Source organism: Manis pentadactyla, chromosome 13 (genome assembly GCF_030020395.1).
Source record: "Manis pentadactyla isolate mManPen7 chromosome 13, mManPen7.hap1, whole genome shotgun sequence".
Lineage (NCBI taxonomy): Eukaryota > Metazoa > Chordata > Mammalia > Pholidota > Manidae > Manis > Manis pentadactyla.
The window spans coordinates 9460143-9472171 of NC_080031.1; the positions used below are offsets into that span (position 1 = coordinate 9460143).

Here is a 12029-nt window from a genome sequence, read left to right on the forward strand (position 1 = left end):
CCAAAAAGCTGAGCTGTTAAACTGTGGAGGCATCGGTTCCATGTGCGGAAGTCTGCTTAGCTTTGTTCTAATGCGCTCTTACGCTAGCTGGCCTCTTCAGAGTTTGTGCTGTGACTTTTAAGGAGGATGTGGGGGGTGGTGTGAATCTATAAACACAGGGAAAAACAGGCCCTGCTCTGCTGTGACAGTCAGTAGCACCTTTTCATATGCAGTGGAATGGTTAAGAGTAGGTCAAGAGTTAGCCAGTCTAGGTTTCAGATATGTGCCCTACTGTTTAGTGACTTTCCCATAGTATATGGTTAATAAACCTTTTACCTCTTTTGTTTCCTCATCGGAAAAAATGGGGATGATAAGTCCGTGTTTCTTAACATTATTGGCGGGAGTAAATGAGATCATTCACATCAGAGATCTGGCAAATTACGTTGCACATAGAAAATACTCTATGTCTATTTCTATTTAGTATTAGGATAATTTTGACTTCATGTAGCTCAAGTGAGGAGCTTCTAATCATAAAAGGAAGGCTTACATTTATAACACAGTAGACATAATCCAGATTTTCTGATTTGATTGCTGTGTAACTTTCTTCCTATTTAATGAGGTCCAGTTTGGGAGGGGCAGGTGGCAAAGAATATTTTTGTGATTGAGGAAATGACATGGATGCATCCCCATGTATCTTAAGGAGCTGAGATTTCCCTTAGCTCCAGACTCAGTTGAAGGTTTCTTAGTACTTGTCTCACTACTAGATGATATCTTTCATTATGTTTTTCAAAAGTAGCTAGTGTTTTGGGCCAATATTGATAATACCAGTCGTTTTTATTTATTGAACAGATACTCTTGTGTCAGATACAATGAAAAGCTTGGTACAGATGTTTATATCTTTTAATCCTCACACAATCCAGTGAGATTCTGTTATTTTTGTGACTGAAGATTAAGTCTGGAGCTGAGTGAGACTAACTTTGCTAAGGTCTCAAAATTAGTAAATTAAGAGAATCAGCGTATGAAGTCAGCATTTTAACCCAATGCTATCCATCCAAACCATGAAGATACACTGTAGGGCCATGTAGAGCTGTTTGGGAAGAAAGATGAATCTGTGTACTTTATAGTGGGATGTGCAAAGTCTCTGAAAAGTTAGTGTGATTTGTCCAATATCCCACAGTAGTGGGTCAGCCAAGACCGGGTGCTGGCTTGTTGACTGCACCAACCCTTTTGTTTACTGTCTTAATGGAGGACAGGACAATTAGTACAAAGGCACTTACTGACTCAGTACTCCTACATGTCAAAGGGACATGGACAAGCAGCCTACAATATTCTTAGGGAGATAAAACCAACAGAGTTGAACAACAGAATCTGCAATGGAGTTCTAAACTGTGCACTGTAGTTTGGAAGGGCAGGGTGGATGAGGCCACTGACTTTTCTTAGGTGCTTCTCCAAGGCCATGCCTTCATTTTTCTTTTTTTAATGTTTTATTAAGATATGATTGATATACACTCTTATGAAGGTTTCACGTGAAAAAACAATGTGGTTACTACATTTACCCATATTATCAAGTCCCCACCCATACCCCATTGCAGTCACTCTTCATCAGTGTAGTGAGATGCCACAGATTCACTGTTTGCCTTCTCTGTGCTACACTGTCTTCCCCGTGACCCCCCACACCATGTGTACTAAACATAATACCCCTCAATCCCCTTCTCCCTCCCTCCCACACCCCTCCCCTTTGTAACCACTAGTCCCTTCTTGGAGTCTCTGAGTCTGTTGCTGTTTTATTCCTTCAGTTTTGCTTCATTGTTATACTCTACAAATGAGGGAAATCATCTGGCACTTGTCTTTGTCTGCCTGGCTTATTTCACTGAGCATATGTCCTCCAGCTCCATCCATGTTGTTGCGACTGGTAGGATTTGTTTCTTTCTTATGACCATGCCTTCATTTTATTCCATCATTTTTTCAATAGTGTAAGAGAGGAAACATGTATTAGTGGCTTTTTCAGATGAAGAAACTGAGTCCAAGGTTGGGGTAGTTGGGTCAGGATCACAAGCCAGAAAACAGTAAAACTTAGCTTTGAATGCAGATCTGACTCCAAAGTCCAAGATCTTTCCATGGAATAACAGAAGAGACAGGTGGGCAGTCTAAAGTGAGGAAGGCATTTCAGAAGAGGCAGGACTTGAGTCAGACTTGCAGAGGTGGGGCAGTGCTCATGTCCCAGGGAATTGTCAGTAAACCTTTCTTTGGAACTAAAATTCCTCTAGGTGATGAGGTGGGAGCCAGACAGCCCGAACTCACGTGCTTCCTAGATAGAAGAGTGAGGCTGGTCTTCTATCAACAGGTTGCAGACAGAAACAATCCTGAAAAGGCCATTCATGATGAGCTTGTAGGTTTTGGTGATCCCAGTATGAGAATTTTTACCAACAGAAGTCTAAGGAGTGTTAGTTAGCTCCCAGCCTGAGTCTGGTGAGCAGATCGCAGGTCACTCAGTGGATTATAATCACTCACCTTCAGCATGTTATTCTCTGCAGCTGCAGCAGACAGACAAAACTCTGTCCTTTAGGAACATCCAAAAAGTGCAAAGTGTGGTCCGTGGCATAAGCAACACAGGCATCACCTGGGAGTTTGCTAGAAAGGCCAACTCTAGCGCCCGCCTCTAGACACACTAGGTCAGGATCTGTGGCTTAACAAGATCCTCAGGTGACTGCACTTGGGGAGCACTGGGCGAACCATTGCCCTTAGATGCACTGTTGTTTATTTTGACCCAGGTTTTGGCTTCCCTTGCTGCTCTCCTCAAAAGATGACAGTGGCACCCCAAAGACTCAGTCATGTTTGGGGTATTATGCAGCAAATTATCATTGGATTTCGAGCCCGATGGTCTGGATTCCCAGCTTAGCCTTTCTTGATGTGGGACTTCCCACCTTTCTAGGGGTCACCATCCTTATGAGATGTGCTCATAATTAGGCCAACATAGATGGTTGTTGTGGAAATGAAATACATTAATGTGAGTGAAGGTGCTTTGTAAGCCATCAATGACTCAAAATGTTCATTAATACCATTATTGAATGGAATACCTCTCATCTGAAAGAACATTCCTTTGGGGGCTGTTTCAGTACCAATACTGTATTTCAGTGAATGGACAGGAGAAAAAAACAATTTCAGAAAGTGCAGTTTAGAGCTTGAAAACACTGCTTTCTCGTGACTAAGTGCTTTACTTGAGTGCTGTTTTTCTCATGTGTGAGAGTCTGACGTGCTGGAGAAGTGAGTACCGCCCTCTGATGCCTGATCCTGCCTTGAAAGTCTGGGAGAGTCTACCCTGAAGAGACCCAGGCCCCCAGCCATTTTCTTTTGCAGCTCGTGGTCTCCAGTGCCACCTTCCTCCTGTCCTCTATTCCCAAGGCTCAGGCAGTGAGTACAGCTGTCATCCTTTGAAAGATGCAAGGCTCTATTTTGAGCCAGGCGCTTGTGTTTTGACATAGCGTCACCTCCTTGATACAGGTAGACCTAATAGGCCACACCTGGGCAATCCTTGGTGCCCCAAAGGGAGCAGAATCTCTCGGGAGCATCGCCTTGTGTTTTGTCAAATTTGGGGACCAAGAGGACATAATGCCCGCAGCCCCAGTGGCTCTGGCCCCGGAGCAGGCATGAATAATTGAGAGCCGGCAGGCCGGCTGCACCAGAGTTGCATTATGTAAAGCGGCGGGCGCGCAGGGTGCGCGCGCGGGGCTGCGCGGAGAGGGGCGCGTGTCTTGAGTGTGTGCGCGTGCGTGCAGGGCTGGGGAACAGCTGTCTGAGCGAGTCGGAGGGAGAGAGAAAGGAAGCGAGGGCGAGAGGGACTTCTGTAGGCTGCACGACCACACCAAACAACAGCCGCGGGGGGTGGGGGTGGGGGAAAGGAAAATCAAGGGGAGTCATGCTTAAAATTCCCGAGCGGTGCAAAACGGCAGAGAAAGGCAGCTCCCCCAGCTTATGAGAACCCTGCCCCCGCTCCCTTCCCCGGTAGAAACAGGGGGCCGTGGGCTGGTCATGGAGGTGAGTGCCCTCCACTGTCCTCAGGGCCCCCGCTCCCCGCCCCCGCCCCCCACTGCCCAATGCATGAATGAATGAGTTCCTCTCTGCACTGCACTCCACTACCGTTCCTAATGGCTTCCAGGTTAGTGCTAACTTGTGCTGACGCTTGTGTGTGTGTACGTGTCAGTCTATCTTTGTTTCCTCCGGGGATTATATTTTTTTTGAAGGGGTGGCTATGCCCAGGGGTCGGGTTGGAGCCCTGGGGGCCTTGGTCAGCACCTATCTATCAGCTCGCGTGCCTTTTCCAGCTCGTGCAGGCTGCTCGGAGATGCTGAGAACACAAGCCTTTCAAGGCTGAGTAAAGCCGGAGTCCATGTTGTTTGCTTCTGTTCTGTGTTGGGGGATCTGAAAGCAGCCGGCGTGACATCATGCTGCAGAGATGCCACATTCTTTTCCCTCTCACCCCCATCCTTCCCTCCATCATCATAGCACTGCCTGAGCTGAGCTTTGGAGCACTGAGGGTGGGGGCGCTGGTCAGGTGGAAGAAGGGGTTGGGTTGGGGCTGACGGGTTCCCCTAGGCCAGTGAGACTTAGTCAGGGTCCTCTGACTTGGAGAAAGGAGGGCAGAGGAGTGAATTAGTGGTGCGTCATGGAGAGCTGGCCGGAGTTTCTGGGGGAGGTATGGACAGGCCATGTGTCCCTGTTCTTCACCCACAGACTGAGCTCTGGGGTGTCCTTGGTGGGGGACAAGTGACCAAAGCAGTGGTCAGCAAGGAATGGGAGGCAGGCTGGGGGGTTATAAGGCAGGCCACCCTCTCAAATATGGACAGATAGTGCTTTTCCCACAGAGGGAGAGCCATGGGACAGATGGGTCTGGCTAGCGGAAGGAGGGGATGAGGAGGGGAAGTCCATAGCTCCTGTCTCAGGGAAATGAAGGGATTTGTTTATTCTTTGACTTAGCTGGCATTTGGCTCAGAGATTTACCATGTGTTTTCAGAAAATAGATACCCAGTGGCTGGGCCTTACTCCCCCACACCTCCTTGCATTGTTAGTTATTTGCTTGATTTAGGCAAGTGGAGGAGTGGGGGAGGACTTGGAGCTCTGTCTCCCTGGGGACTCAGCCAGGCGCTCAGCCAGGGCTGGGGAAAGGCATCTTTGCCTTCTCCAGCACTTGTTAGCAGATTGGGCTTCTCTGAACCCTGCCTTGACCCTCTGCTTTGCACCTCTCCTCTCTCCCCAGCTAGGCCCCAGTGGCGGGCATGTTTTTCTCCTGTGATTTGCCTAGCACTCGACAGGTTAGAGAAGTTTAGGACCAGGATGGAAAAAGCTGGCCTTGGAGAAAGGAAGGAGAAAGGGATGTTTTGAGAAGTTGCCCCTGTCAGGAGAGTGTCAGGGTCAAGGCCATGGAAGGTAGTACCCCATAGGGAGAGAATGAGGAACTCATAAAAAAAAGTCTTTCTTTCCTGGCCCTCCACATTTCCTCTGCAGGCCCTTCCCTCAACTTATGGAGTCATCGAGCACAGGTTCCTTGTCTGTGGGACACAGGCACCCTCCTCCCCAACTTGACAGAAGAGAAGCAGGCTCACAGAAGAGACCTTGTCAAGGTCCTGCATTGTTAGAACAGGGGTTGGCCACCTGTTTCTGTAAGGGCCAGATAGTTAATATTTTAGGCTTTGTGGTCCATGCTGTCTCTGGTGCAACAATTCAGCTCTGCTTTGGACAGTGGAAACAGCCACAGACAATATATGAACAAATGTGTGTGGCTGTGTTCCCAATAAAACTTTATTTTTGGACTCTGAAATTTCCACTTCATATCATCTTCACAAGTCACAAGCTCTTCTTGTGCTTTAGCCATTTCACAATGTAAAAACTCTACTTGGCTTGTGGATCATATAAAAATGGGCTGCAGGCTGGATTTTGCTGGTGTGTCGTAGTTTGTTGGCCCCTGAATCAGAGTCCTGATTAGAAAGTTCTGATGATCACCTCAGAGAAGTGTGCAGGCAGCCTTTCCTAAGCATGGTTGCATATGTGCACTCTTTTATTCCCAGTTACAAGACAGGGCTGGATTCAGTTTTCCTAATGACCTGGGAACCTCCCAGTACTGCTCTGGGCTCTTCAGTGAAAACCTCAGCCTTTCTGTAAGCCAGGCAGTATAGGGTCCAATAAAAGAATGTTTGTTCTAGAAAGAGGGAAAACATTTGCTAAGAAATAAGAGAATCTCTAAGGGCTGTGGTTTTACATCTAGACTGGAGATGTTCATATAAATGTCCAGAATTGTAGGATAACCTGAGTTGCTGTGAAAACTGGATAGATTCTTTATCATCCCTCTGAAACTCAGGTTCATTTGATTGGGGGAAGGCGGGGGGTGGTCCTTGTAGGGATCTGCACACATACGTTACACACACACACACACACACACACACACTCTCTCTTGAGCCTATAGACTATAGCCAGGGACTTGTAAGAGGACAGTGACTAATTCCAGATTGCCCTGACTCAGAAGATGACTCCAAAAATATATGTTTGCTGTCTGATTAGCAAAGCAATGGGGTGATGGCTATGCTCTATTCTGAGCTCGTCGGAGCACTGCTTGCAGTATACACCCATTTCTGGGCTCCCCAGTTTAAGGGGGATTGAAATGAACTGGAATTCATTCAGAGGAAAGTGAACCCAATGGCTGAGGGAGCCGTAGCTATTCTATGGAAGGATGGCTGGAGGGACCAGCAAATCTGGAGGAGAAAGGACTGAAGGAACAGGAGAGCCATGTTTCAACTGCACGTGAAAGAGGAATGAGATTTACTCTATGGCTGCCAAAGTGGTAAAAATAGGACCTTTGGTAGGAAGCCACATGAAACAGTTTGAGCGTCAAGTAAGAGTTGTCCAAGGTGAAATGAGTTACTTTATGGGTGAACTACTTCTCTGTCACTTGAGGCATAATCTAAACAAAGATTTGGTGGAGATATTGTAGGAGAAACGATTTTTAACTTCAGAAAATAGGTTTGAGGCGTTTCAATCATCCCATCCAAAGAAAGGAAGGTAGGAACAGAAGAGGGTTATAGCTAAGAAACTGACCTCAAGCCTGGGAAAGCTGGATTAAAAGAGAATGGTATTAAGTGCATTGTTACAGAGTTGTTTTAATCATAAGGAACTTTCTGATGGTAGCAAGAGACAATGAGAAGGATCACAAAGGGAAACCCTGGTCCTTTGTTCCTTGAATAGTTGTAAATTAGGGTAAATCCTCTCTTGGGTGACCTAGGTATCTGCCTGCAGTCAGGCAGCCTGGCTGACAGCTTACAGTCCTCTTTGTTCTTAAATTCTATGATTTTAACATAATGGCTATTCTTCTGCCTGTTTCTGTTTGAGCTCCAGCAACACAGTAAGTCATAACTAGGTTTGAACCCATACGGTCTGGAAGAGGTTAGCCACACACTTGGCTCTGAGAGCAAGGTCACGCAGCCGTGATAAGAGGGACGGGTGTTCTGAATGCTGTCATTTGCTTCTCATCCCCCCCCCACACCCCTGAGTCTGACTGCCTGGCTGGGAACTTTATTCTGACAGTATGGCAGCAATCTCTGGTGTCTGAGATGGTGTGACTGAATTAACCAGCAGAAAAGCTGGTGCTGCTGAATCCACTAGGAGCCCAGACTGCCTGGATCATGTTTAGGTCTGATTCCCGCTGTCTCAGAGAAGCTGCCCTCTCCGTGGTTCACAGTGTATGCTTTATACACTTCTTGTCATCCTCCTTTCGAGTCTTTGTGGAGATTAGGTGGCATTTGTGGCTGAAGCTCATGTTTGCCCCCAGTCATACCCAGGGAAGGTGCTGAGTCAGGACTGCCTGGCTCCCTTGGCAGGTGGTGGTGTGGGGAGATGTTTGGTCCAATCCATATGGTGCTAATTACATGTCTGTTTCTCCCACTGGTTTGTGAGTTCCTTAGAGGTAGAACCTGTAACCCTTATGCCTAGAACATCACCTGGCACAAAGCATGGTCACTTCACCTGTTTGTTGGGTGGATCCTGCACCAGATCCTTACAGTTTTAGGAGCGACATCACCCTTGATGGCTATGCTTAGAAGCAGCTAGGAGTTCTTTTCGGTTAACTCCTCTCTGCCTTGTTCCAGTGACTGGTGGCCTCCCAGTGCACTGGAAATCTCTTCCAAGGAATGGGCTTCCTGGGATAGCTTAGCACCTTTCTGCTCCCACAAGGTCCCATCCTCCTGAGCGCTGACGCTTCTGAAATACGTTGGGAGGGATGGGACTTAGATTTGGCTGAGATTGATAGTGAGCCAAGTTTAAAAAGAGTCCCTACTGTGTGCCTGATGCCATGTTTAATATCGCCTATTTTATTTTTGTGCATCTACAAAAAACCATCACATGGTCACTGCCCTGTGCACCCTTGGGATGAATATGTATCACAAAGTTAGAGGCACATAGTAGATGCTCAGTAAATGCCTGTTTTAATGATGTCAAATCAGCAAGGTCAGCTTAATTTCTAGACTGAGAAGCTCAGAGACAGCTAGATGGATAATGATCACCAGGAATCATGGAGAAATAAGGACCATGGCCCCTAAGAGTTCCCTTAGAGATGTGCACACACGTATGTCACCACCTGGTGAGTGCTGTCATTGGCAATCCGAAGCCAAGGCTGAATGGCTGTTTTCAGGGCCTTGCAGAGGGAATTCCTACGTCTGGTGGAAGTTTGGATTACATGACCACTCAGGCCCCTTCCAGACTACAGATTATTATTATTATTATAGATCAGTTCAGCCAACAGTGCCTGCGAACCCAGCAGGGCTGTCTCCCAGAAGTTAGGTGTTTGTCCTCTTGTGAACGATCTCAGGGAAAGGGAAGTGGGCAACACCAGTTGTTGCTACGTTTGATTTCAGTTTCTTCTGCTTCATTTTAAGTCTTTATCCTCTTCTGAGTCCTTCGGGAGTAGGGACTAGACGGATATGTGAATAGCAGCAAGCTATGTGCTCACCTCTTGTCTTTGCCTTGTGAAAAGGACAGAATGTTAGAAAACAGGATTAAGCTTCTGAACTGAGAATTCACTTCCCACTTCTAACACATTTTGCACTCAAGGAACCATTATAGGAAGCCTTTTACTTTGGAGATGCACTGTCTGATTAGGTATTTGTTTGTTTTAAAGATTCTGCTCCTTGCCCTAGTAAGGAGCAGTTGGGGAACACACGTTCACAGGAAGATAAAGTGACTTTTCTCAAGGGCCTAAACAGCTCAGAATTTAAACTCAGACATATACACTGATGTCTAGACAAAGTGACTAGGCCAGCAAAGAGTTCAGAAGTGATGTTATATTTTAGTTTTTATGTATGCAGAAGTCAGAATAAGAACCAATGGGCTGGTGTTACAAAGAAGGCAGATTTGGGGCATGGTTAAGAAAGATCTTTCCAACAGAGTGGCTCAACAATGAATGGCTTTAAAGAGAGCTATTTCTTTATTCATGTAATACATATCTGTGATCCTAGTGTGTGCCAGTCATTGTACTGGAGGTGGTGGGAAACCACACAACAGATAAGGCTGCAACCCCACAGGGAGTGTCCAAGCCAGTGATAAACAACTCAACTACTAGGACAACTACAAGACAGTGTCAGCTCCTGATAAGTTTCTCAAGAAGGGAAAATGGCCTGGAATGATAATGATTGCCTGGGGAGTGGAAGGCTGCTTCAGGCGGAGGGGTCCTTCAAGACAGGCCGCTCTGGGGAGGTGACATTTGAACTTCGATCTGAAGGTGCAAAAGGCACCAGAACCCAAAACTCTAAACTTAAGAGTTCCAGGTAGAGGGACCAAAAAGTGCAGATATCCTGGGGCAGTTTCCTGAGTTTGGATTCTAAGAGCTGGATCATGGTTATTATGTACATCTTTTATGGACTCTGAACGTCTCCCTCCAGAAGGTGAGGACGACCACGCAGAATGGATTTGGCGTAGCCTGTGAGCCCTTTGGGTAAAACAATTCATGTCTGACTTCTGACATTGGTTCTGTAGCACCAGCAGATTCAAAGGTTACCGTATTTGTTCCTCTTCAAAACAGAGATTATAGGTGCCATGGCTTCTCCCTCAGCTCTGGCAGGACCCAAACAAACTTCCTTTGTTTTTTGTAGGAAGGGGGAAAAGTGGGTCAGGCTGTTTTGGCATTTCAGGCATGGAGTCCTGGTTCTATTGCAGGCTCTGGTCTCCATGGAAATGAAAAATAGTGTTTGTCATGCTTGTTCCTGGATTGAATTCCAAACTCTGGGCTGAACAGAAGCTACCAGAAAGCCAGGGCATGGGGGAGTGGGATGGATGGAGGCTCCAGCCATTGAGTTAGGGATCTCCTCTCTTTGGCTTGAGGAGGAAAGGCAGCAAACATTGGCCCAGCCTCCAGCTTCTCTCCACCCATCACCTCCCTGGACTGAGAACAACCAGGAGAAGGGTAACTGGAGTCCTGCTTTTCTCTGCTTGGCCAAAGACCTTGCATGGTCCTTACCCTTCTGCGAACTGGTCAATTAATAAATTCCTCAACGACTGAAGTCACTGCTAGGACTTTTCCCCACAATGAAAAATTCCTTCCAGGCTTAAGTAGATCTGTAATGAGAATATACCTCGGTATTAAATAAGTCAGCTGGCTGCAAATGTTTTAGATGGACTCTGCCACCTTTCATTCCCCTTGTGAGATTTAAAAGAATTTAAGAAAAAAGCTTTGCATAGGTACTTGAACAAGGTAGGGAAGGGGGGATGGGTAAGTAAGGTTTGCTGGCTATAGGAAGCGCCCTGAATTATCTACACAATATGTGTGCAGAGATGGGTACCAGGGAGGGACAGGGAGCAGACAGAAGGTAGGCCTGGGCCCCTGGGAACCCTGTGAGCCGGTGTGTGGATGGCCAGTGGCTAGTGATCCTCATCAGGCTTCCATCTGTGAATTGTCTCTATTGGTTGTCTGACCTGTTAACAGTCTAGTTCCACCTTCTTGATACCAAATTTCAGACAGAACCTGTCCCTGACCACCCTGTCTCCTTCAAGCAAAGGCCCCAGGAAATGTGAGCAAGTTACCCAGACAGAGGAGAGGGAACAAGATGTTCATCTCTGTCCAAATCTTGTTCTTGCTGTGCTTGAGGGAGGCCTATTCTGTGTCAAGCTTTGCAGTGGGCATTGTATGAACTGTGATAGAAAAGAAAATGCAGCCCACTGCTCCTTCTGGGCCAAAGAGTGGCATGCTGGGACCATGCCAAGGCTCTATAAGCTGGGTACGTTTAATCTACGCCATCAAAAAAACAAAAAAAAACAAGAAAAAGCATCTTCTTTAGAAATTGCCTGGTGCCTATCTTCAACCAAGTAAACAGTTTGACACCAAAGATACAGTTGGTTTTCTCCCTTAGAGAAGAGCTAGACTCAATCGCAGAGATGTGCCAGGTTGATTCCAAGTGATAGGCCCCCAGACTGGGTCCACATGTGGTCACAGGGAGCTCCAGTTGGGGGAACAATTGTCCATTTCTCCTCCTTTCAAGCCTCCTCTCCATCCAGTGCTCCACAATGTGTGTGTGAGGAGGAAGCCACCAAGCCTTGCACTGCTGAGCACCCTGGGGCCCGGGTGGCGAGACATCCAGGTGCCTGTTAACCCCTTGGTGGACAGTCACACCATCTCCCTGGACCTGTGCTTTCCCTATCACAGCAATGAGAGAACCGGGCTGGGTAAACCTTTCTAGCTTCTCTGCACCAGCCATCTCTTGGGGACCTAGACTAGTTTTATTTTCATGGGTAAAGGGGATCAAAACCAGGACAATATAACAAGGAGTGAAGCAAGCCTAGTAAGATTTTTTTCTCAGTGACTTGGTATTTTACTCTCTAAGGATAAGAGTCCAAGAGGAATTTGGGGCCCTGCTGTGATTTGTGATTTGTGCTGTTTCCCTTCTCTACAAAGCCCCCTCCTTTGGTTGGTTCTGTGCTTTCCACTGCTGAGCTGTGGTCTCAGGAGGGCACAGAGATGCTGCTGAGTGACAAGCAGGGATACAGAGAGGAACAGAAAAACAGCCATGTTCAGGGAG

The 12029-nt window shown here is 47.0% G+C and overlaps 2 protein-coding genes across 16 annotated transcripts in view; one reads left to right on the top strand and one right to left on the bottom strand.

The window, feature by feature from the left end:
* SCN3B (sodium voltage-gated channel beta subunit 3) overlaps positions 1-12029 on the bottom strand; it is a 261377-nt gene that overhangs the window by 174900 nt on the left and 74448 nt on the right. The window lies entirely within an intron of this gene.
* The window catches only part of GRAMD1B (GRAM domain containing 1B), a 182565-nt gene that overhangs the window by 120118 nt on the left and 50418 nt on the right, over positions 1-12029 (top strand). Inside the window, exon 1 of one of the 15 annotated variants that reach the window (XM_036930331.2) lies at positions 4114-4135. The exons of the other annotated variants lie outside the window; for them this stretch is intronic. Coding sequence (XP_036786226.1) covers positions 4125-4135 — 11 coding nt within the window. The 5' untranslated portion in view covers positions 4114-4124. Of the gene's footprint in view, positions 1-4113; positions 4136-12029 lie in introns of those variants that run through there. 15 annotated transcript variants of the gene reach the window in all.